We start from the raw sequence: 27,346 nt of genomic DNA, 5'->3' as shown, positions 1-27,346 counted from the left end.
CATCTTCAATAAATGTTTCAAACTACTACTCTACGATAGTAACACTTAAGTGTTTACGTGATTAAAATAGCAAAAGGTACTTAAAGATGTAGTCAGCATTGTATATATTAAGTGCTCTCAGATGTAATGCATATTTAATGGAAATGATTGTGGGTCTGGATTTCATGTCACTCACTTTTTGCAGACGCCGTAGTCTGAACAGCGACTGAGTGGAACGCGGATCACGCAACTTGAAAACGCCACAAACAGGGCATGATGATCCTTGTCCAACTCCAATCCCAGAATCCTTCGGTCCTCACCACGCACATTACACCTGAGGAGAGAAACGGTGGTTCGTGTTGGTATGCCATTTTTATGACAGTTTAAGTTTAAATGTACACATTAACATTAAAGTGCCCCTATTATGCCATTTTCTAATATTGTTTTGGGAGTCTCCTATAGGTTTATATGCATGTAAGGTGAAAAAAAACATTTTTGTTTTCTCAAAATATGTGTTTAATATCCCCTAATTTTCTAGTGATTCTTAAACGATTAATTCGAAGCAGTTCTGAGATTCAATCTCTCGGAACCCCTCTTCCTTTCCATGAGCCTACTGTGCTCTGATTGGTCAGATGATTAATCTGTTGCGACTGGTCTACAATGTATAGCAATCATCAGTAAAATTACAGGTTTGTGGGTGGGGTCAGGTTTTTCAAAGCGTACAACATAGGCAGTAATTATGCAAATGTGGGCAATGTTGGAAGTGGCATAATAGGGCCACATTAATATTAATAAAGCTTATGTTTAGAATTGCATGCTATCATATGACTTCCAAAAGAATGCAACAGAGACATTTTCTGAATATGTGGAATAACTGGATTATCCAGTGAATTTCACAAAAATGTCTACAAAAAGTACAGTGTATTGAAAACTGTATCCCTTAATGCAATGCAAAATGTGACCTTCAATGTACCAACATGATTAGCAATATAAAATGATAAATTCCATCTAAACATAAATAAATAACAAAAATACTAAAACTTTAAATATGGTAGTCCTTGTCCTCTTGATCACAAATTGCTTTCATTTTATGGAAAAGAGCAGGTCTGGATTATTATCTTATTTTGTGTTCGAAAGGATATTGAAAGTGGTTTTAAAGAAGGGTCGGGGGTAGACCTTTCTCTCTAATGGAAGGAATGAAAGCAATCCCCAATATAAAAAAACCCAATATAGAATGAAATCCAATATATGTGTCACACAGATGAGTCACCCCCATCGAGTTGATTGAAGAAGGTCATGCCGTAAAGGTTGACTGTAATTCATCTTCCTCAGTATCTGTAATAATCAAAATAAATCCTTTGCATCATGTAAAGTGTCGTTCCCAAAGGCTAACCTTTACACGAGGAGGGGTTTTCAGGGGAAAAAGTGAGCAATGCTGCACGAAGATGTGGTCACATTTTGTTGTGGAACTTGTGAGTCTCAGCTGGAGTTGAGGCTGGTTGTCAGATACACAAGAGGAACACAAACATGGGCGAGATCCCAGGAGTACAATTACAGCTCCACACGTATCATCCGTCCCATTTACTGCAGGAGAGATTCTCTCTTAATCAAACACCTCTGTCGACATTGAGTTTGGGGTTGTGTGTGTACATGTTTATATTTGCCTGAGACTTGTCAATGAGTGTGTAGTGCATGAAAAGAGTTGAAAGCGAAGGTGTTTGTAAAGAACCTTCTAGGTGAAGTTATGTTTGCTCAAGTGTCATTTTATCTGTTGCTTGGTTTCCTGCTCTGAGTCGACCTAAAATCCCTTTACGGCAAGTCAGTCCACTCGGCAGCCATTCTGGTATAGCTCTTATCTCCTTGAATAAAAAAAAATCTCCAATACGGTTTTGGTAACATATTTCAAATAATCAATAAAATCTGACAAACGCAACACCGATTTTGTTTCTGCGTCTCAATTCACACAAAAAACTCACACCATTTCTCAAGCTTGTCTGGTTCATGTGTTTCTAGAATAAACTATCAAAATGCAGATCAGCACCAGAGCTGTAGCCTCATGGGCAGTGCTCTGACATATGGCTTAGCTGTGCCTCTGGCAACTCGAGTCTGAGATCCTCTCCCAGTCCTGTTCCCTTTCTCCTCTCCCTTTTGTTTCCTGTTTGTCTCTTAGTATCCCATCAGCAGCCTTGGCTTTGGATTTTTTTTCTCCCATAAGGGGTTAAAGATATCTGATAAAGAGTTATAATTCATGAACTAAATCAACCAGCTACAATGTGAATTGGTACACCACTGTGAACTACAGTCAAGAAACACTGTCAATTTAAAAAAAAACTATGAGAAAAGGAATGAATCAAATACAAAGAAAAAATATTAAACTTTTGATTTAAAGATGTTGATTTAAGGAAGTTTTATGGCTTCAACAATACATACATCATTGGTTACCAAAAGCTCATAGTAGGTATGTCTTTAATGGCTGAAAGTTGTCATTAAAAATACATTTCTTGTGCATGCCAGTAGCCCTTTTGCCATAGTGAAAACCTACTGATCCAAAACGCTGTACAGCTGCATATTAAACAACAACAAAATTTTTTTAATTTTTTTTCAGATTTTAGTGTGGGCAGACAAAGCAACACACATCATGTCGCAGTGTATGCATGCAATATAACTCACTTGTTGGGGTTGTAAACATCTATGTCCTCCAAAACCTGCGTACTGTAGGTGGAGTTTGGGTGCATGCTGGCGAGAATCTTTAGGACTCGTCCGTTTTCTGAGCCCAGAAACAGAACGGTGTAGTTCTTATATGGGCCAGCTGCTGTGTCCACAGCGATCTGGGTCAGCTTGAACCTACGTCAGAAACATCAGCAAATTAGTCAAAAAAAACTAAATCACAAACATGTCTTTCCATCACAACAATAAATGCTTATTTATTCTTTAGGAGCAACAACAGTTGTCTCTCCTCTGGAGAAAGAGATGCAGATGTTAAAAAAACAAAGAGCTAAAATAATGAGTGGCTGTGTTTATAACTTCTGTTGGAGCATGTGTGTGCGTACCTGCTGGTGGTTCGTGTGAAGCAGGGTCGGTTGTTGACAGACGGCACGGCCTCATCCATTAGTGGATAAGACTTAATGAATGTAAGAGTTTCATCAGGGAAATCTGTGGAGGACTTATAACCAGCAGCAGGGCCATCACCAGCACAGGACCCGGCCTAGAGACAGAGAGCGAGAGAAAAAAACAATAGACTACTACCTGCACAGACTTTTCCCATGAAGGCTCATGGAAATGATTTGCAAAAACAGCTCACACACATACAATTAACAAGAACCATTCCAACCATCTGCCACTGTTAAATAAAAGCTGTTTTCGGAGTCCATCGGGCCGAACAGGCTGCTGTCACAGCTCCAGAGAACAGGTCCAGGCATATCACGGATGATGAGGAAGTCTATTTTGTGTCACTTGTGTATATGTGGCATGTTATATTTGATTCGTTTATTAATACATGCTTTTGTGTGATTTTCATCTTACTCTAAGGATAATGCATTTACTTTTTCAAACTAACACAGTAAGAACAGTAATACTGTGAAATACTATTACAATTTAAAAAATAACTGTATTTATAAGACTTATTTTAAAACAAAAGTTATTCCTGTGAAAGCAAATCCGAATTTTCCGCAGCCATTATTTCAACGTCACATGATCTTTAAGAAATATTCTAATGTGCTAATGTGGTGCTCAAACATTTATTTTTGCTATCACTTCTAAAATAGTTGTGCTGCTTAATATTTTTGTTACAGGATTTTTTTAATGAATAAAATTCTGAAGAACAGCATTTACTTATTCCTTATTACTCACTGTTTTCTATCGTTTATTATTCACTATGTAATGCTTGAAGACTACACTCCATTGTTTTAATGCAATTAATAGCTATACATTTATAATTACTTTTGTATTTGTTGAAATTAGCATCAATTGGATTGTTTGTATTGCGATTAAGCTGTGGAACTGACCGTGGTTTGGGCACCAGTTCATCAGGAACTGGCGTCCAGGCGGATTCGCTGTTTCGCTGCTCCTTAAACTTCCCATTAAACGCTTTTTCTATGTCGTCCATGTAGAACGCACATACGGCAGAACCGGTGATGCTAAGGAGATAAAACCTTTGTTGGGCATTTTTTTTCTAAACAAATGGAATTACAAAATTGTATTTTGGTGAGCCTCCGTACCTGTTGGCTTGAGTGGTAAAGACGCCTAACACCGCAGGCCTGTGGTTGATCTGCATGACATTGGTTAATGACTGAAGAACGTCAAAGTAGAAAAATGAATCACCCGGAACTGAACAGTTTAACCGGGCTTTCAGGAAAGACGTCCAGTAGCGCTCTAGAACTCTTGGAGAGCCGCCGTTATCATTCTTGCACACGCGAGCAACCCGAGAGAACACCACCTGGTGTAAGCAAATAAGACAAAGTAAAAGAAGTGAGAGACATTTTTCAGACCTACATTGACAAATAGTATTCATGTTGACTTTACCTGAAAATAAAAAAGGGTTACACTTTATTTTAAGATTCAATTCTCGCTATTAAGTATAAGTTTTGCCTTAATAAACTACTACTGATTAAGAAAAATTTTGGTCCTACTTTATATTAGGTGGCCTAATACGTTTAGATTACTCATTAGGTATAATGCACTTATTGTGTGCATATATGTTTTTACACAGTACTTATATTTGAAAAAATACCTAAATGTAATTACATCTGTAATTAATTTCTGATATTACATTTATATTTACACTGTTGACCGATCCCTTACACCTTAAACCTTAAAACTACCCATACCACCAAACCTGTCTCTAACCTTACCCGTATCCCACCCAGCAGCATTTTGCAATACAAAATGACCAAAATAAGTACATTGTACTTACTTTTGATGCAAGTACCTCAATAAAGTGTGATATAAAGTATGACCAAAAGTTGTTTTGCAGTATATTGAAAAAATGAACTGTCTGACCTTGCCAAGGGTGGTGTACTCTACTGCAATCTCACTGAGAAAGAAGTAGATGTAGTTCCCATACTCAATGGCATGAAGGAAATGAGGCTCTAAATAAACAGACACAATAAAAAACTTACAAATACTGAAATTATACAGAAAATAAATATAGGTATCTAAACAACAGGTGACCCACCTCGTAGCCATTTTGAGTCATATTTTACGGTGCGCAGGACAGAACTGCTTTCTCCTAAACTTCGGTAAATTACTGCATCACTTGCTAGAAAATCTGTCATTGTGGCTGAATAAAAGTCACCGCCTGGGAAGAGAGGTGAGAAATAAGCATTGATAAATAAATAAATAAATAAATAAAAATCACAAACCCCACACAGTGGAGCTAATCTCAGTTCAGTTTAGTGTGTATATGGTACAAAGTGGGGGAAAAAAAAGAGACTCGTCTCATCTCCTGCATGTCCCTATTGAATCTCTGTGCTTCTGTGATCACTGCTGTCTCACTGCGACTTCCTGCGCTTTGTAAAATGTCAGTGGAACACTAGTGAGATTATAGGAGATTTTGTGTCTTCCTCCCCAGACGGCTGGTGCTCTGCCAACTCACCGGCAAACAGGCCAACGTTGGACTGGCGGGATTCAAAAGGACAACGGGCTTGACCGAGCACCTCCTCTCCGTCCTGCTCCAGAGAAGACATCTGACCAGAGAAACAAAAAAAAACCAAAAAACAGTGAGCCAACTAAAGAACCCTAGAAATACAGCACAGGCGCATTTTGAATCAATTCTTTGTTTATTTAGATCCTACTGACTTTCACTGTTTGGACAAAAAGAGGCAAGTTAAATGACAGAACATTCTTTTTTGGATGAATTATGCCTTTAATATTTTGTTAAGAACAAATTGAGAAAAGAATTGTGATGATCTGCTGAATTGTTTACATCTACAGTACAAATATTTGGTTTTTGGTTTTTCATTCAGAAATTGCTGGTAAAACATACCTTTTTTTTTTTACAGTGTCAATATAAATACCATTTAGGGCATGTTTTAAATACTGCTTGGTGGTTTTTGCATACTGTTTTGGGAGCTTGAAATCTAGTGCTGTATAAATGTTTGTGGACCGGTGGGTGTTGTGTGTTCCATGGTTGTTTTGTTTTGTTCCTCTTTGGGAGCTGTAGGTGTGAACAGTGTGCTAGTTTTTTCTTGTTAGTCAGAGGCAGAGCAGAAGCTCCCGACCTGTGGTGATCACAGAAAAACAAAACGCACACACACAAAAAACAGCATGCTAACTGCCTGTATTGAGTGATGCATACATATATGTGTACAAATCCACACAGATATTCACCCTGCAGGGCTAGAGATGTCCTCACAAAGATGGCTGGATTACATACACACACAGGCACAAATGCATTTAGCAGTGCAGCTGTGAGAGTCCTATGGGCATTCTGGTATTCAGGGTCACATTGTGTGTCATCCCTACCGGATTAACACCTACTGAACTAGCTGAAGCTCACCGGCCCTTACACTGCCCTGTATATCAGAGGGATAGAGAAGAATAGAGGGGACTTAAAGCAGAAACAGCACTGGATTGGTTCTATGTCAATGAGTGACCATCTATACAACTCTATCGAGGAAAGTGTGCCTGTTTGTTTTGTGTGTCCGTTTATAACTTTGAAAGAAACACGAATAAGCTCAATCCTACAATATCAAAATTCTGACAGATGTCGATAAGATAATAGTTAATATTATACGCTATTGACTACCACAAATAGACACTGGGAAAAAATCATTTAAAATGGCAAATTTAACTTTTCCAAGTCTTAAAACTACTATTCCTCCTCAACCTCTCCTTGCACAGTTTTCCAGAAAGTTCTCCACAGTTAATGTGTAACCTCTCAAGCTGTGAGTTGAGAGTGAAAGAATGCGTGAGGAGACGAGGCAGAGGAACTGAGCGACATGATTTGCACGACGTGACATATCGTCCTTCTCCAGGGCTCTAACAAAGCGGCCTTTTCCTCGGAGAGATGCAGAAAAACGAGACTGTGTGCATGGGAAATGGAGACAGACACAGAAAGAAGCGGAGAGGAGGAGGAAAGAGAGGGACATGGAGGGAAGATGCCTTCAGGGTAAGGTGCATAAATCAGGATCTCCAAAGAGCCTCAAACGGAAAAGTTGAGAGCAGAGCCTCATCCGAGAGTTTAGCTGACTCCCTGCTGGCCTCCTCGGGAGTTTAGTCAGATTTACATGCTCTCTGGCAAACAAACACACAGTCATGCACATACACACACACACACACAGCTCAGGAACTGTTCTGCTAATGTTGATGGAAAACCATCAATCATAGGAACGACCTGATTGCACATCAAACTAGCGATTTGGTATATTTGTGCAAGCACTAAATAAAATCAGTAAAAAGAGTCTTTGTGATTCTAATACTCAAGATTATTAACACAATACAAAAGTCGAGTGGGATTGACCGAGTTAGTGAAAACCTATGACAGTGATTAATTTTGAAGACAATTTATTCTATGGACATATTAAAAAAGAAACTAAAAAGAGTCATTTTGATTCAAGGTGTTTTTTAAAAATGAAATTTTAATTATTAAAAATGATTCATTTGAAAAGCTTAGCTAAAAGGAAACAATTGAACAAATGAATATGTATTCATTATATCATACATCTACTCTATCATAGTTTATGTATATCAAATAGCAGTCATTCATCCAAGTGAAAGAATAGCCAATCATCTGAGTAAATAATCAGTCACGTGACTTTTCCGATATCCAAATCGCTTTTGTCCGATATCTAAGAATATATTCAGTAAATGTGTTTCAAAGATAGTTTAAGCACTCGTATCCTTTACAAAGAAATAATAATAACAGCAAGCAATCATATTCTTGTAAATAATAGCAGCCTATAACCAGGACACGCGACATTTAGAACACGCAACTGGGAATTTATTCAGTACATGCATTTCTACTGCAGTTTATGTGCATGACTTCTCCTTGAATAAAACTTTTTCACCTTAATTTGTATGTGCATTTTAATAATTTTACTTGCCTCTTAGTGCTGCCATCCAGCAACTTTTAGGAATTTTCCAAAAAAATGGTTAATGTCTGACTAATATGCGTTAAAACTGCTCATTGCAACTGTAGAAAAATGCTTAGTTTAGCCAGCAGCCAGTGTTGGTGGGAGAACACAGAACACCCTCACAGCAAAATCATCTTGTAAACAGGTATGACAGGATATGTATTCATTTCTGAGGAGGAGCAGGGTATATACATTTTTGAACAGGCCTAATATCCAAATTAATTTTAATGCTGACAAATGTAGGTAAACGTGTGCATGCAGACTGTCAGTTCTGATTCTGCAAAGGGAAGCTTTAGAAATCTGTGCATCTGTAGGAGGTATTAACTGTGTGTAAGTGTGTGTGTGCGTGTAAACGTGTGACAGAAATAAACTCATCATACCTTGTAGTTCCGACATGTGGGGTTGAACGCATTGGTTCCACAAGCAAAGAGAGTTTCATCGTTACGTGGCACCAGCACTTTGATGTAGTTGTAACACTCATCCTGTGAAAGACAAGACACTGGCTTTTACTCACACTATATATAACTCCTGAATGACACACACACACACACTCTGACTCATCTTGAAGCTTACAGCGAGCATCATTACCGACTCTCTCTTTCCTTCACTTCCACACACACAAATTACCATAATCCCTATGCTGAGCTCCAGGATCTGACTCGCTCCCTGCAACTCAGTCTTAAACCAACAATGATATTATAAAGACTATGAATATGAATATGAATATGAAGCCACCTGTGAAGAATCACCAGACCGTTTACTGACCACAAGACAGGAAAGTGACTGATTGGCTACCATGACCCAACTTTTAGAAACAAGAACAGTTTTCGTGACTGATAATTATTTTCATGTAAATATTTCATTTGAAATCAGTCCATATATTTTGCTATTTTTATTATAATGTACGAGAAATAACTCAAACCTATATATATATTTGCTACATCTTCTTCACAGTTTATTGCAAAACTGTTCATACAGAATGATGTGCCAATATTTAGAACAGCAGCCTATTACTGTATAATTTATTTCACATAAATCTGCCTCTAATCGGCACCGAACTGCAGAATGTGGCTGGTCACATTATATGTCAGTCATGTGGTCTCTTTCTGTCTTTGTTGGCCGTTCCTTTCCCGAATAAGCTGCAGACCAGACCTGCCATTTAGATGAAGGTCTGGCTATGCGAGACTAATAACCACTAAACGCAACAGTTGCTGACTTCTATCAACACAATTACAGGGAGAAAGTGAAATAAAAGGGCTGTGTACTCACGCTGTTTTTCCCCCTGACTGTGCATTTCTCCACATCCTTTGTCTTCCATGTCAGTTTCTGCCACACAAACAAACACACAATCATGGGCTCTTCGCTATTCACAACAGCTGCAAAGGGAAAATCTCATTTACTTCAATAAGCATCACACACAAAAAACAAAAAAAGAAGGAAAGAGAGTTAGACAAGGAGCACTGAGCATCAAGAAGGAAGAGAGGGGTCCCTAAGGTTGTTAACAAGCTGTGTTCATGAGTGTGTGTGTGTGTGTGTGTGTGTGTGTGTGTGTGTGTGTGTCTGGGTGCTTGCTGGTGTCATTAGGTCAGGCTGTATTGCAGAGATTTACTGAGCCGCCCCATGTCAGCCCACCCAACAGGAACAGCAGGCAATCAACACCCACACACACACATACCATGACAAGCTAAAAACAACACTCTCACAAACTCAACTATTTGCTGCAGTGACATCTTATTCTCAACAGTTAAGATATTAATGTCAGAGAGACCCAAAAGGCGAAAAGCAGAGTGATCTCTCCATAAGCAGACCGCTTCATCAACATAAAAAGGAAACAGGATTTCTATTTTCATTTAAAACAAACAAGCTAACACTTCAACAACTCATAATAACAGCAACGATTGGTCTCTTAGGAAAAACAACTTGAATAAGGTAAAAAAAACAACAACACACAGACACAGACACATACATACACATACATATATATATATATATATATATATATATATATATATATATATATATATATATATATATACACACATATATATACATATATATAATATTTCCTGAAAATGTTTTCCATTTATTTTATGTGAAGCCAGCAATTCACTATTATGCACCTTTAATGAATAAATATGTTTTAACTGTCTCAAACCTTTGCTCACATTATATACTGTATAATGTATATTTAAGAATGGAATAAATAATAAAAGATTCAGAAATATATGTATATGTAGATATGTGATATTTCCAAATTAAGAATTTCATAATCAATGCAAATATTGCAGTATTATTTTTGATACAGGAGGTCAAGAGTTCTGATGCGTGATAGGCAAATTTTTTTTCCATATTTTAACAGGGCGATACAGGCATTTCATGCTTTTTTGTCATAATTATATTCATTATTGTAATAATCATTGTGCAGGTTATAATCACTGTATTTCAGCTTATATGAAATTGAATTGAAAAATCACAAAAGCAAAAACAGTTTTTTGTCAAACCCCTTATGATTCAGTCTCGTGAAGAGGCTTTTCAGTAAATGAAACTCATATTCAATGAGCTTAGTTAATCACAACTGGTCATTAACCTATAGAAACCTTACATAATGTACAATAAATAAAAAGGCTATTTAATTCCAAGCATCACACAAAGTGGGAAATGGTTCTGTAAAACTATATTACGTCTGTTTTTTGTGTTAGAGACCTTGACTAACATTTCAAGTGGACCTCAGGGAAAAATAGACAGTGCTATAAAAGTGTAGAATATTCGTCCTTTAAAGCCGCCATAAAGAAAATTGCTCATTTGAAAAATGGGATTTCTGAATGGTCCTTCCCCAAAGACGAATAAAAGTGAATATTCCGACATCACGCACTCACGGCACTGATCTGAGAGAAAGAAAAACATTAGAGATGGCTGTAACAAGAAGTTGAGAAAAAGGTGAGCTTACCTGTTGGGGGACGATACGCTCCGCTGAAGCGCTGAGGTTAATGGCAAAAACGTGATCTCTACAGAGACACAGAGAGAGACAGGAACGCCGATATTCTCATCAAGCATTTGAGCAACCGAGATTCTTTTTGCCAGTTCTTTCAATAAATAACAATACGGTGCCAATAACACCTTGAGCTGAAATGAAAGGGGCAGAGGACAGCATGAGTGCCGAAGAGACAGACAGAGAGGAAATAGAAGGGGTGAGATAGGTGTCAGAGAGCGAGCCGGCATCCATCTGTCTGCAATCCAGTCTGAATGAGACTGATTGGCCCAATCACACGACTCTTATCATTAGTGTGTGGGTCTTATCGCTGCGGGCGTCTGGAGAAACAGCAGTAGTGTGTACCGATCGGGAGGTCTGGAATTCCCAGTCGATGTCGCATCTTGAATCTTTTGAAATGTGTGTGGCTGTGGTGTTGTGTGCAGCGTGAGCGTGTGATTGAACTGACACGACATACCTCGCAGCAATGTAGACCATGTGGTTAATCCGCAGCATCCTCTGAAAATCCAGCCCCAGTCTGGCGGTGTCGTTATCTGACATGTTCCCCTGGAAACTGGGGTACAGGTAGGTGCCTTTATGACGAGGGAGAGAAAAAACTGGGTTAAAATCGTCTGGAAATGCTCAGCCAGAAATGTCAGTGATGCACCTGAAGGATTATTTTATATTTGAATTTAATTAACTAATTAACAATGAGTAAATGTGTACGACGCATTATCTCTATATTTCTTAGGACTATTCATGGCACTATATTAATAACATTTTGAGCGTTTTTAACATTTTAATATAAATTCATACATGCAAATTAATTGAAAATTAATTAAATACACAAATTTTCCGCCTGAAATAAAAGTACAATAATAATAATAATAAAAAATAAAATACAAAATAAAAATACATTTAATTTCTATTTAAACATTGGTTAAAAAAATTAATTTGATGAATAATATTTAGTCTGGTTTGATCCATTTATTTCCTGTCTCATGTCTAGAGATCTTGATCAATACCAAAAAAACAAAGACAAAATAAATTAAAAATATCAGCCCCCACACATCAAAAACTGTTTCATGTTTATAATGATTCATATTACAGATCTCATTTTGCTGCAAGCAATGTTGATAAGTGTTTACACTCGCAAACATCATCTGCTAATTAATCTCATTTACACTTAAAAAGATTAATTTCTAGCACAATGTCAAAGATGAGTCATGAGTCACTTTGGCATGCTCTTCTCTCAGAGGCCAAGTGGGTCACAAAACATTTTCCGACCCGCAGAGACGTCTACAATGACCTGCAGGGGTTTTTCATTTGCAGGTCTGCTTGGAAACTGTGTAATGCTCAAAAGTAGCAGCCACAGGGTGACAAACATGACCTTGGGGTGAGAAGAAAATCTGGGCCTTTTAATGATTCCTGTTACTAGTTACTGAGCGATTATGAAGCTGTGTATTGTTAGTGTATCTCCTGAGCTTGGCAGACCACAGGTGGCCGCGCTCTGATGTTCAGGAACTACAGTAAACAAATACGCAAGGGTTAAACTGGAGCTGAAACTTTACTCTCTTCTCAAAGACACTGACTGAGTAAACACCATCATCTGATCTCGGCAGGATCATCACTCAATAAAGATCACCCAGAGCGTCTCCATCTCAACATAGAGCCAGAGCCAATGAACCAGTGATATGAGAAAAGAAAATTCAATCCACATGACAAGTCTGAAAATCACTGCGTGAACTCGCTGCATGAGAATGAATATTCTAGAATTCTCAGAATTCAAGATTATTCTACCAAACTGCAGTTATACATTTAAAAGGGAGGAAATAAGTACTTAGATTTTGAAACAATAAGCCATAAAAAAAAAAAAAAAAACATTCAGAGATCATTCACTATCAAACTTTCGGTAGCTTAATTCTTCATTCTTAATTTGCTGTTGGGTAGAATAAGGCATTAATATTTGCTTAATTAGCACTAACAAATGACTAAAATTCTACTAATATGCATGCAGAAACTAATAGATAAGAAACTAATAGATGTAACAGTAAAATAATGTGTAACCAAACTTTCAAGTCATGAAACATGACAAACAAAAACATGGGTCCTAAAATCGCTTCAAAACGTCAAACATGTCTGATATATCTTGCACAACATGATCTTCTGTGGAATCTGTCAATTCTAACTGCCCCCAATCTGCTGGCTGGCAACTAGCATCAACTCCACCAGACTGCAAACTGGAGCAAACATCTGGCCAATGTAGTGTATTTCAGCATTTACCAACAGGTCTAATTCACATGTTCAAATGGTGTCTGGATAAAAAGATTACTTAAAATAAAGCTTTTATTCTCATGACAGGTGTAAATAACACTAGAGATTTTTTTTCATGACATGGCTGAAAGCAAATGTAATTATTTTTAGTGAGATTTATTTACTTAAATTGTAATATTAAAATGTATATTATTTATACAAATTTTAATTAATTTAATTAAATACTAGGAACTAAAATAATGTAAATCTGCATGAATTTAAATATTAAAAAAAGATTTAAAACATTAATTTCATACTAAGTATAGCAACATATTCACTAACATGATATACAAATTACTATTAAACTCTTTTTGGATTACTAGTTTTGCATAATACAGATTTCATAACATTAAGCTTAAAATTTGTTTTAGTGCCAATATTGGTGAAGATTGTATCATCTTTGAACAATATTGGACTTCATAAACATAAAGATATTTAAAGTGTAGCTTGTGTATAGCTAGTGCACTAAACTTAACTTCTTTTTAGGTATTTAGCACATAAATACAAACAATTATTTGTAGTACACTTTGCATAAAATAAATGTATTTCAAATACACATTTTGTTTTCACTAGGGAACATATAGTATGAAAAATGGAAATTGATTTGAAGATGTGTTAATAATTTTATTTAATAGGGTTATTAAATTATTACTGTTCTCTTAATCTTAACTTTAGAAGAACAATGAACAAAAGAAACCTACATTTAAAAAGAAGAAATCCGCAGTACAGTTAAACATACAATCTCGGCAATAGATAAATATCTGTATTTTTTTTACATTTCTAAAATCGGGCAACAACTGATATGTTACCAATATATTATGAATCTTTTCACTAAGTAACAGTGTCTTAAGCACATGGGACTTATCAGTGTGTCCAAAACCCCTCTAACATTAAAGAAAAACTATTTTTGTAACTCTAAGAATGAAGGAATTTTTCGCATGTTATTTATGCATTACATTTCTTTTCCTACATTTTTGCTCTGTCAGACCACAGGACACAGTCCAATTTTTATTTGTCAACCCACATATAAAACACATTCACACTGTATGTCATGAGACAACTTCCATTCGTAGCACAGGTTTAACAAACTCAACTAAAGAACATGGATGCCAACAGTGTAAACAACAAAAGACACCATGTTTTGTTAAAGCTTGTTAAGATACTGCCTCTTTCTGTCTGTAATGTGTGGGCTGCACAAAGACTGCGGGGCTGATGGGACCATCTATGGTGGAAAGAGACAGACTGGTATCGAAATATGCAAATGCACCAACTGTATTAACAACTAGCTGTTCAGTTCACTTTTGTACAATGAAAATCATTTTCAACGACTGAAACTTAAGATAGTGGCAATCACAATCACATTATAAATTAAATATGTGTCGCGTGTACAGAAACAAACTGAACAACTAGTTGTTAATTCAGTGATGCCAGTCGCTGGCAGTTCCTCTGAACTGCTGTTAAAAAAAAAAAAATAAAATCAATGGAACCGAGGTACCTGTCTTGACTCATTTGCATATTTTGATATGGTCTCTGTGCACTGTGGCTGCTCCCACCATCCAGAACAAACCCATACTTTACAGTTCAGACTGAACATGTTGCTTCAAAGCATTATCTTAACGAGCACAAACAAAACCCCCCTGCTTGTTACAGTTGGTTCCATGAAACAGAACAGGATTCAGCACTCTGAAGAGAAATGACAACTGTATTCAGCAACATTGTGAACGCGGTCGAGGCCATTTAACAGGTGTAAAGGTTACAATGTGTAAAAGTTGCAGAACAGAGCAAAGTCTCTGGATATAAAACCACATACACATTCACATACAGCAAGCACATAAACACACACAGGTGGAAATGGTTGATAAATGGGTCTCATTACTCGTGTGATGTTCTTTTTGGAGAGCTCTATTAGCCCAGCTATCTGTACACCAATAGCTGTAAGGCTCAGTATCTGTTTTTGAGTCCAGCACTCTCAAATGTGGTCCACTCATTTTAGCAGAACAAAGGACGCTGCAGAGCTCTCGTATCTGCTCAAACATGACCCCCGAGCCTCCCCTGTCAATCATGGTACATCCAAGCTGAAATTCTGTTTTTAAAGTTAAAATGATAGGAGGCAAAAGTGAAAATGGGACCACAAGCTTGATTTCAACTTAAAGTAGCCACATAACTTACAGTTCACCTAAAAGTTCATTTGCACACTATTGTTATTCCAAAACCTGTATGACTTGCCTTCTTCTGTGGAGCACAAATCTTATAAAGCTCTAACCAAACAGTAAAAGTTCCTATTGATTTCCACTGAATGTTTAAAAATAGTCTTTTTAAAAATAGCCTTAATAATAATAGAAAACCTCTGAAGAAAAGAAAGTCATATATGTCTGTCCATCCATCCACCCACCTGTATTAGTCTGTCCATTTATCTATCCATTTTCCATCTATTCATCAATCGACCTTTAGTAATACATTTTTGTACTTACATTTATAATTACACTACTGACCCATCCATTACACCTTAACCCTAATCTTACCCGTATCCCACCTCAGTAGCAACACAAATACAATATGGCCGCAATAAGTGCATTGTACTTAAGTACACAGTATTTAAGGCCACCTAATATAAAGTGGGTTGCTTTTCTGGTTAAAATTGGTCCATAAATCTATTTGAATTGCAATTTGCTTTACAATTAATATTGACTGAACTGTTTGCAACTTTAAATTAACTTAAATTCAGTAACTGAACTATCAATTCACTTCTAAATGGCTAAAATCCCTCCCACTAAGCCACACTTTCAACTAATTTAATATAACATAACACTTTTCGGTTTCCTAAAGAATTACAAACAATATAGTGTTGGGTGGTATGGACTGTATAAAAATGAATTGTCCACAAAATCTCAGCTTAAAACAGTAAACACTTCTATCACACTTCATTTGCAATTGAGCTGGCCTCTCCACACCCTACTGTTTGCTACACAGCCAAGACTGTGTAGAGTTTTTATTTGCCAATTAGTAACAACTTCACAGCAGCTCCGAGTGAAGCTGCTCTCTCAGACCCAGTGGGTTTGGAAGCTGGGGAGTAACATAGAGTGGAAAACCAGGATGGGGTAGATTAGGGCTGGGAACGGGAAGGTGGAGTGAGGATGGACTTGGCAGCCATGGCTGCTGATATACGTATTTGGCGTGTGAAACACTTTACGCCTGCCAAGACCTGATTGCTTGGCAGGCGGTTTACTTTTAAACTCCGGGTACGGTTTAATGTGCCTATTGCAATATATCTTGCAAGATAAAGTATTCACAATTCCAAATGCCATGATTGAATTATGAAGATATGAAAACAAACTGGGGTTTCAACACTAAAGTTAAAAAGAAATCGTCAAATAATGTCACTTTTATCTCAGGAACTAGTGGGGTTTCATTTTTTTTTTTACTTACGTTCACTACCAACAGTGCTGATGGGCTCCAGGTCCTGAGGAAAGGGTGTCGCACCATGGCACAGATGTTTTAGGCAGGTGAGGGTGAGTGTGAGGGTCAAGGCCAAGAGGGGCCGCGACCCCAAAATCACCAACCTCATTTCAGCTAGAGCATAGAAGTCAGCCACACAGCATGACCCAGAGCAGACAGAACACCACCTGAAAAGACAAAAAAGAGAGCAATGATAACAATAGCTGTTTTTTAAAAAAAAATGGTCACTGCGACCTCAGTAAAAAGGATTTTTGTGATAACACTTGACTCAACAACTTCTATGTGACTGGATGATTGTGAAATTCACTGACATGTCATTTTGAATCTGTATGATTGTGGAACACAAATGGACACATTTTAGAAATGGCACTAGCTGCTCTTTTACAAAACAATTACAACGATTGGGGCCAAGGCTTTTTAAGCTTCGGAAAGTGTTGTAAAATGGTTGTTTTTACTCCAGAAGTGAATAAGTCATATGCATCACTTTTACTGCAATTCTTATTTCTGAAAGAAGATAAGCCAGATGGGTAAACAAATAATTAAAGAATTTTCCCTTTGAAATATCCCTTTAATACAATAATAATCAAGCATCCTGCAGTCACACTGATTATTAACCTGCCCAACATAACAATGGAGAAATGGAGATGGGGAAAGAAAAAAAGATGGACAGAGTGAGCGAGAACACAATAGGTTATATTATAAGGACCCCAGCCTTTGGGACACCTGGCTCATTGACTCAAACTGTACAGTCTTTCACAGGTGACTTAACTCAATTAACCGCAAAGGCTGCTGGGATGCCGTCTCAGTCTGTCAGCTTTTACACGAGGCCGATGGGGATGGATCAAAAACTTATTTTCAGGGCAATGGAAAAAAATGAAAGTCTCCTGCCAAAGAGTCCTTCTGAAAATAGGATGAATTATTAATGTACGCTTTGAGTGTTTGTATTAGATTCATAATGGACTGAGATACTGACGTTAATGAGTTTGGCATCAGGTTATTCTACATGATACAATGGCCCAAGAACGGACTGCCCTCTAGTAGAGTGACTCTCAACTAGTTTTACTTTAGGATGCAGAAATAAAGCGGTGGCCAATCAAAAATGTGAACAAAAATGTGCTTTAAAACTAATAGTCTGAAACATGCAAAACTATTAAGATGACTGGTTAAAAAAAGGAAAATTCTAAATTTGAATTTCTATTTTTTTTGTAAAACACAAAACACATTTATCTTTGCTAAACCAATATTTAAATAGCCCGAGTAATCGATGTAGAAACGCTACTTTGGTAAACAGATGAGTTTGTGTCTTTTAAATTTTATTTCCCAGGCAAAAACCTTTTAGTTTTGAACTTACATAAAGCCTGATCAGTATTAATCACCCCATGTGGCCACATAAGGATACATGGTGTCAGGGCTATATAATTGGACATTTTGTCTGATGGATTAGCTATACTTAGAGAACCGAGTGCAGAGACAGGGCTGTGTGCTTCTAATGGAGCATATACACACACTTAGGAAAGCACACGCTCTTCTAGAACTAATACAGCACAAAATATGAGACATCATCCTTCCCAGACTGAAGCTGAAAGGATCATGGGGTCGTTTTTGTATGGACACAAACAAACAAGGATCATGACATAAGCACAAATTATACCATCCGAATGTCTTGTGACTGCAGAACCAAAACCAGAGTCATCTTGCTTTTCAAGGAATTGGCGATGGGGAAGAGATCATGTGAAAACTAATGAATACAGTGTGGAAAACATCCAACAATAACATTTTCACAAAAAATACTGACAAGGAAAAAAAAAAGAGTTGTGCCAGGATGTTACAAGGTTGTGGGTGGTTGCTAAACTTTAGTTAGAATGCTTTGAAAAGTACGAGCACACCTCTCCCGAACGTGATCTGAGGTATCATTCATACCAACAGCAGAAATTCTGTGAGATAAATTACAAACTAAAGTTCAATACTTAAAGTGTCTAGAAAAATGGAAGTAATGGCATATCGTTTCTTCCACATTGTGAAGTACATCAAGGGATTATTATACAAGAAAAAAAAAGTTGTGCTAGAGGTAGGGCTTGGTACTGTCAATCATTTGCAGTTCATTGTGAGGAAGAAGCGAAGTTTAGGCAAAAAAACTGATTGGGATAGATTTCGATATAAAATAAAAAGTCATGAAAAAAAGACCACGAAAGAAAATGTGTTAATGACAAGATCAATAACATGCATTTAGAAAACGGATAGATTTTCATTTCATGGCCACTTTAAGGTTATGGTTTAGAACAAATCCAAAAAAAGAAGAACTTCAAAGATATGTAAAACCCGCAAAGGAATCAAATTAATCCTTAACAAACTTCTGTCCTAATAATTTTCAATATAAAGATGTCCCTTTCCCCCCAGGGCGAAGCACTCTTTAGAAACCCAAAAGTTTGAGACCTCAGCGACGTTGTGCAGATAAGACCAGACAGCCCATTCCTCCAAGCTGCTCTCTCTGCTGCCATTAATACATGCTCCAAATGGCATCTCAATCAGCACTCAAGGCTGATGTGAACAGTGATAGGACCGGGAAACCAGTGAACGTGTCCCTCAATTAATTAAATGACCTAAATGGATTTGGACTTAATTACTTCCCCTCAGCTCACTCTCTCTGTCTCTGTAAAGCTCTGCAAATCACAGCCAACCTAAAACAAATCCAGGTTCCAACAACGCTTTACAAGTCTTGGCACAATGATTCTCGGTTGAAAAGCTTTCATCCAAGTTTTAAGACAGCACAGCATTTATCCTTCACAAAGAAAACAATCATTTGTGGTTGACCGTATACCAGATGCTAATCAATAACATTGACAAGACATTTATGGGTCGCCAATCTGACATTAGTTAAAGAATGGGTAGATAATCTTTCAAAGCCCTATTAAAACTATTGGCAGACATAAATAATGTAGAGACTCAAGAAACTGCTCTATTGACAGTTCAAATAAAAACTTTTAATGCGCACTGAGTTTGAAACCAAACAGAGTTTAATAATTCAGTAATGGAACAGCCAATAAGCCTTTTGTTTGCAACACAAATTAGTAAATTCACCATTTACGTTTACAAAGGAGTACCTTAGTAAAATGCAAAAGCAGCTCTTGTCCATATAATAAAAATGAATGGGGTTCATCTTCAACAAAAGCAGAAAAAAACAGACATTCCAAAGAAATTAATTCATAAAAAAACAAAAAGTGTCACCCTCTCCTTGATACAAACTCTTATAGAGTATACCGAGTAGTTTACCTCCAATTTTCCAGGCAGGTGGCACACGCTAAATGTGTGTGCGTGTTTGCAAACTGTTTGCATCTCTCTCGCTCTTCTAATCAGTGCGCATTCATGTGGCGTTTGAAGAGACGCAAAGCACTGATGAGCAGACAGCTGTCGATATGTGACTAAACCCCTGCTTATCCCTCGCTTCCTCCACGGGGTCAGAGCTGGCTCTCTGTTGGCTCGATGTGGGCCCCATTGCGGGTCCTCAGAAAATGAGGCAGAGCTGTTGCGGCAGCGGGGAGCAAAGAGACCGCACTGAAGTTTGAGGAGGAGAAATCTCTTGAGCTCAGGATTGATTATCCGACATTCATTTGGATTTACCAACAGCTCCTTGGCTCGCTGTGGGCTCCGCACATCCCTCCCTCTCTTGCAGCACTTAAAAAAAAAAAAAAAAAAACACTTGCAAAGGCCAACACAGAAAACCTGATGGGAAGAGAACGACGGCTTTTTATGGTGTGTGACCTACGCGGTTGTATCGCTTTTAAAGGATCTATATTCATTTACAGGTTGACTCTGTTTAACAAGCCCAGCTTTTATCACTGCTGGCTCGCGATAAAAATTACGATTAAAATCTGAATTTAAATTCCATCAGCGGTTTAATACCTGCTTAAGGAAACATCATGTCAGCCAAGAAGGGAGAGAGCAACCTGATTTTTAATTCAAATATGACTTACGTGCTCTATAATGCGATTCACCCCCTTTTGTCCCAAGTGACATGTGAAAAAGGACACACTTCGCTCGCTCCTTCTCCCTCCTCCTTCCACTCTGGGACCCTTTCACACCCTCAGAAGCAGAAATTGAATGAGTCTCTTCTCTGTATACATGGTCCAACATAATAAAGTCTGGTGTCCCTGGGCTCCTCTGTCATTTCAAACACGATTAAGCACATTAGTGCTCTGGCTCTCCACGGCCCATTACCCAGCAACCCCGCTGTCAGGGACCCACAAGTAGCTGTGAACAGGGGCAGAGGCCAGACTTTCCCCTCACAATACTTTTACAGATCCTAGAATCCAACTGAGCTGGAGATTCTACATCTTCATTCGGAGTTGATAAGATTCAAAAACCCTGCGTGAGTTCAATGAGCCTTTGGAACCCCTGGGAAACCTTTTCTAGTGATTGGTGTCCCATTTCCACTAAAAATGTAGATTTAAGGTGGAAAATTACATTTGACATTCATTCACTAAGACGGGATATATTCTTACTATGTATCCTTTTCATTTTAGTAAACGTCTAATAGTAGTGACTTTAAGTCAGCGCTATTTGTATGTTTATTTTACTTTCACTCGCACTTATTTTTACATTTAAATTTCCATTTACTGCTGTGTAACTCTCACTTAAAGTTTATCTCTAAATCATATATTAATCATATAATAGCAGTTAAATGCAACAGTTAGTTTTCTTTCAACAGTTTCAAAATTAAATCTAAACTAAAAAAAAAAAAAAAACTTCAACAGCTTGCAAATTTTAAAATATTATACTGCATATTTTACAGTTACATTATACATTATGTTGTGATTATATTCACTTAATTTTAGTTTGATTTACTTTATATTTTTTATGTAAGGAAATAGCATAGAATTTTAAAATCTGCTATTATTTCAAAACTAGTATTTAATTGTTTTACATTAATTTTCAATTAAATGGTATAATATATATATATATATATATATATATATATATATATATATATATATATATATATATATATATATATATATATATATATACACATATGAATAAATATTAGCTAACATCAAAAATAAACATTCCTTTAAAACAAATTCTTGATGACTAATAACTGTGAATATTAAAATAGAAAAAAAAAAATCTTAAAATTACGAAAAATACTTTAAATGTGATGTGTTGGTTATATAGTAAGATTTTGTTATGTCGTCCTTTGGTTCTCAATTCAAAGAAAATGTGGCATTCAGGCACCTGTTACCAGCCCCATTTCAGTGAAAAAGGGGTGTGGATATGCTCTTGAAGGTCCTGTCAGCAGATAAACACAGCTGATTAGTCTACATTATTGCACTAGCACTTTAAATTATACGCTTCAACCCTACAATGATGAGAAACCTTCACTGAATGCCTGTTTGTCACACATAGATTGAGGCTAATTGCTGCTGAATCACACATACAGCATCCGGGTCTCTGGGCAGGAGAACAGGAGCCGACTCCACGAGTGATTGAAATCTGCAAGTCCACCCTAATGTTCCTCAAACAAACTGGAACAAATATACCGGTATTTACATTTAGCTGACACATTTATTCAACTTGCGTAGTATTCTAGGTATAATCGCTTCATGCATTCCTTGTGAATCACACCATTGACCTTGGCCCTGCGCTACTATTTGAGTTACAGGAATAAATAGCAGTTTTTTTCTGAGCTGGTGAGCTAAAGAAAAAGGCTGAAAGAAAAAAAAAGTGAATTGCATATAAAAAGTCACAAACCTGCGTTCTGGTTCATCTTTAGTCTGACGAACGAGCGTGGAACTGATCAACAGCTCTTGAGAAAAACAAATAAATTGACAAAACGGCGTATGGGCTCAGTTAGAGGAGGGGAAAAGCAAGCAGGGAACCTTATCATGGTGTTTGTGTGTGTGTGTGACTTTCTATCACAAAGACGACATTGTTGGTTCGATTCCGCAGCCGTTGGCCTGTTTATGCCAAAACAACCAATCATTATCACAGACCTGTCCCATGATATCGTCACATGATCCAGGGGTCACCTAGCAGGCAGACGTGTGCATAAACAGATTACAAACCTCTACCCAGTTTTGTTTTTGAATCGAAATCAATTAGGTCAGTATTCAGGTAGGAATAGCTGGAGCAGGCTTTAAAAAGCCAGATATTCCTGGCACACATTCTGCCTCTGTTTTAAACACTGATCCAAATGGCTTCCTCTGCGCTATCAGTCATTTCACTCACCATCTCACAGGAGACGCGCACACACATATGCGCACGCACACACAGGAGCCCCTAATTAGATTTCCAGTGAGTGACCACCCTGCTGTTGCTGGGCTAAATTAGAATTGGACTTAAGGAGTGTCGGGCAATTATTGAGGGTCTGCCCCTGCAGAACAGATGAGGAAGAGAGAAAGAGAGAGAGAGGCACACATCTGACAGCACAGAGTTAAGGGGCTATTATCACGCTTCATAAAGTAGACACATTCGCCCTCATCCCAAGCCACATATTTAAGTTTTAATCTACTCGGAACAATATCAGTGTATGATGGGATAAGAGCGGGAACTTTGGTAACCGCGGTAACCCAGAAAGATATTAATATGCAGACAATACCAGTGTGGCAGCCGGCAAAGTCTTCTCAAGAGCACAGAGAGATAGAGAGAATGACAAACAGCTGACAGACAGGAAACACTTTGACCCTCAATTGGGATTAGATGAAAAATGGAAAGGAAGAATCCTCACTGGTCTTTTCTCTCTTCCTGAGCCTGCCAAGGTTACTGTAGTCAAGTGAAACTACTACAGAGACAAAAAGCATTAAAAATAGTAAAAATTAAAACAGTTTAGAACAAGAACACTAATCTGTGCGTGTGTGTGTTTGTGTGTGTATAGACTTTTGACTACTTGCACATAAAAAAAATTAAAGAATTGAACAGAAGGGTTGATCAAATAAAATATATATTAAAAACTGAAGTGAAAAAGTGACTGATTTATTTATCTAATTTCCATTGTATTGTATTGACTTCTGACTATTTGCTCAAAAAAAAAAAGAAAAAAAAAAGAATGTCCTTTGCTATGAACTTTGTACTAGTTGTTCTCTGTTTTGGGCCATCTGACACCATATCCGAGTAGATTCAGTACATATTGCTGAATCATAAATGTCCCCGAGATGGCAGATGCTAGAAGTGGCAGTAATGGCACATTTTATAACTCATTTCATAGACAGCAAGTACTGCAATATGTTGTGCTGTTGAGAACTTGACAAATAAAATTTGAACATCAGTGTTATTGAGTATGGTGCAGTTGCGATATGAGTATCAGGATGAAAAGTAAAACTAACTGAAATCAAACAAATAAACATAGCTGTAATGTTGCAGATCTGGCAAAAAAATAAATCTGCATATTAATATCGCTGTACTAATATATACACAACCGAAAACATAAAACTCAATTAAGCAAACTTACGGAAATGGAAGGTAGAAAAAAACTAAACAAAACCCTGTCATCTGTTGCCCACTGAAACGGTGACATGGATAAGTCAAAAGAATCAGATGCATCTAGTGTCACGTGGGTGTCTTGTCTGTCAGCAAGAGGTCACGACCTTCTCACTATCAATGCCAGTCAGCCAATCCCCGAGGAAGAAAGGGATCCGCTCTGGCCACAAGGGTTCTGCCTTGCTGACAAGGTCAGTCCATGGGAGGAACGACGCTGGCGGGCTGTGCTGCTGCCTCTGCTGGGAATGATGGTGGAAAGGAGCACCATCAGTCTTCATTCAAGCACAGATGACAATTCCCGCTCATCCCATTCCCCGTTGAAATTCCAAGAGGACTGGCTGTCAGCAAATGTCAACGTGCATCTCGATTAGCATGAAAGTTGGCGCGTGACGCGTCACATCTTGCCACGAACCGCTCAGCGATGCATACGACACTCATTGTGGCGATTACTCTGCGATGGACGTGTTGCGGCTACATCCCGATAAGCATCAAACAAACTTGACGTTTCTCTCTTGAAACGACATCCCCAGCCAGATGTCGGCCAGACATCAGAGAGGGATCCGTGCCAGGCGGCAGACAGTGGCTATGCGGATCGATACGAGAACCGCCGAGACTCTCCTTCACTGTCGCCAAGCCAGGCAGACGGCAGCGGCATTAGCGGAGCGTCACCGAACCGTCCCCGGGCTTGCCTTGCGTCTGTTTCCAGACTCACTGCGGCACACATTAATTTTGCAAATCAGTAATTTAGACAAAGAGGAAAATCAATTCGGCTTTTCTTTCCCGAGGACGACCTGACGGCAACCTCTTCAAACAAAAAGCCCAAAATTATGCAGTCGTACCTTCAAATTGTCTCACTTTCTTCTTTGACTTTTAAAGTTATGAATGTAAAATACGCTCTTTTCTTGATCCCTCTCCTCTCTCCCCCTCGCTCATTAATATTTAAGGTTGTTATTTAGAGGCATTACCTGTCTGTATTGACAGAAATTGGAGCCGTCGTCCCCCGGCGGGTATTATAATTGGAGGGTGAAGTGTATGTGCTGGTGGAGGAGGTGGGAGCAAAACATGTTTTTCCCTCAAACTTTTTTATGTGCAGATCTATTTTTATTATCAATTCTGCTCCTTCACACAAACCCCCACCACACAGCCCAGGGACTGACTGCTAAAGTCATCACGCATGCACATGCAGACTCCCAGGAGCACTCCCAGAGGAGCGCATGGAGTGGGTGGTTGTGTGCAGGGGTAAGTGAAGATTTTGGGAGGAGGAACTGGAAGAGTCTTTATTGAAAGAAATGCAGTGTAGACTGCCGAAAGCTGCCCGGCACACTCTCTCTCTCTCTCTCTTTAAGCAAGCACAGCATGAAACCATTCCAATTAGAGAGAGATCCAGAGAGAGAGAACGAGAGATCGGCTCTGATCTCATAAGGAGACATCAGGACACCAACAAGGATTACATGACAGTCACGTAACACCCTCGATTCCAATAAACACACCCTTTGCTTTGTAAAGTTGTAATCTGGTTCTGCATTACAATAGGAGTTCAGTATTAATGTAGTGATGTAAAGAACAGAATGAGACACCTTGATGAAAGCAAGATCACTCGTCTGTCATCAGTGGTATTTGTGCTAAAGATCTATAACTCAAGCGGCTTGTTGAGAAAAGGTGTGATATTACTTTTCTAAATTAGATTTCTTTCAGGATAGCAATAAAACAGGCCAAAATAATCCTATATACTTTTGTTTAAAAAGGCACTTATGTTAAATTTTTGGTTGTAAAGGAAGATAACCTTGTTCAGCTTCTCGTTGTTACCTGAACAGTGTAGGCTGTTTGGAGTTTCGCAAGAAACTTATGTCTTAGAAACAAGGGCCAGATCAACATTGGATTATTGCACATTGCAATAAAAAAATGATTTGAAAATTGATTTGAAACTGCAGGTGGTAAGTAAAACTGCATTAAATTTATGTGTATTTGTCGCACTTTAGCTCCGCCCACTGCATGCTTCTAGGAGCTTGGCTGTTTTTAGAGACAAACAAAAAGGTGCATCTTTCTTTTATAAATTTAAGAAAACGTAAGACTCCTTGGCAATACGAAGGATGCAAAGATTAACATGAGTAACACAAGGCGCCCAAGATTAACACTACAATGTTCAACCCACCGAGTAACAAAGAGGAACAAAACATATTAACGAAAGAAAGCGCGCACAAAACAAGCAAATAAAACAAAGCAATATATAAAATAAAGTGTGCGCAAAAACAAAAATCCTACGTAAGAAAATGTGTACGAAATAAACAGTCTACATAAAGAAATAGTCTATAGAAGACAGAAAAAGTAAGAATGAAAAAAAGTGTATGCGATAAAAAAACAGCTTAGAAAGTAATGAAAAAACATGAAAGAAAGAACATTCAAAGAATGAAAAATAAAGAAAGTGCACAAAGAACATAAAGCGTAAGGCTTTTTCTTCTTCAGAAAATACTTTTTTGGCAGAGGATAAAATCCGAAACTTACAATAACTGGCCAAATTTTGTATTGTAGTGCTGTATAAAAGCAATATCGCACTTGCAATCTTGTCCGTGACCTACGGCTGAATCACAGCCCCATTTTTTCCACATGCAGCACAAATGCACTCTTGCTCGTGTGATATTCCTTAAGTATATAATATTCCCATGTGTCTACATATGGATAGTTTACGGATGCACAAAGAATGTGTGTGTGTGTGTGTGTTTGTGTGATAGAGAGAAAGACCCCCGGGTGCTCAGCTAAGACATGCCGAGCTCAGCGCCTCTGTGCCTGGTGAAGAGGATTTGGGAGGTTGAGTTTCTTTACAGGGCACTGATGCTCATCCACACACACACTCATGCAGCTGTGATCAAACACCATGCTGTGCTGGACTGACATGAGACACACACACACACACACACACACACACACACTCTCTCTCTCTCTCTCTCTCTCTCTCTCTCTCTCTCTCTCTCTCTCTCTGCAGAAGACTTGTGTCATTTCAGGATGGTTAGTTTCCTGTGACAGGTCTGTACCCAGTTGCTATGTTTCAGTGCTCAGCAAGCCAGCTCACCTGGGCTCCCACACAAAT

At 38.0% G+C, this 27,346-nt stretch overlaps 1 protein-coding gene across 1 annotated transcript in view; it reads right to left on the bottom strand.

Moving 5' to 3' along the window:
- Nucleotides 1–27,346, bottom strand: part of sema6e (sema domain, transmembrane domain (TM), and cytoplasmic domain, (semaphorin) 6E) — a 124,630-nt gene that overhangs the window by 27,331 nt on the left and 69,953 nt on the right. Inside the window, exons 4-16 of the mRNA XM_043260764.1 lie at nucleotides 16,759–16,955; nucleotides 11,498–11,612; nucleotides 10,999–11,056; nucleotides 9,321–9,377; nucleotides 8,432–8,533; nucleotides 5,573–5,663; nucleotides 5,153–5,275; nucleotides 4,978–5,066; nucleotides 4,197–4,414; nucleotides 3,980–4,115; nucleotides 3,030–3,184; nucleotides 2,650–2,823; nucleotides 176–313 (exon numbers count right to left, since the gene is read on the bottom strand). Coding sequence (XP_043116699.1) covers nucleotides 176–313; nucleotides 2,650–2,823; nucleotides 3,030–3,184; nucleotides 3,980–4,115; nucleotides 4,197–4,414; nucleotides 4,978–5,066; nucleotides 5,153–5,275; nucleotides 5,573–5,663; nucleotides 8,432–8,533; nucleotides 9,321–9,377; nucleotides 10,999–11,056; nucleotides 11,498–11,612; nucleotides 16,759–16,897 — 1,595 coding nt within the window. The 5' untranslated portion in view covers nucleotides 16,898–16,955. The remainder of the gene's footprint in view (nucleotides 1–175; nucleotides 314–2,649; nucleotides 2,824–3,029; nucleotides 3,185–3,979; nucleotides 4,116–4,196; nucleotides 4,415–4,977; nucleotides 5,067–5,152; nucleotides 5,276–5,572; nucleotides 5,664–8,431; nucleotides 8,534–9,320; nucleotides 9,378–10,998; nucleotides 11,057–11,497; nucleotides 11,613–16,758; nucleotides 16,956–27,346) is intronic.

This window comes from Puntigrus tetrazona, chromosome 16 (assembly GCF_018831695.1).
Source record: "Puntigrus tetrazona isolate hp1 chromosome 16, ASM1883169v1, whole genome shotgun sequence".
NCBI classification, from domain to species: domain Eukaryota; kingdom Metazoa; phylum Chordata; class Actinopteri; order Cypriniformes; family Cyprinidae; genus Puntigrus; species Puntigrus tetrazona.
Note: the sequence above shows the minus strand (reverse complement) of the source record. Positions and strands in the feature narration are given on the sequence as shown.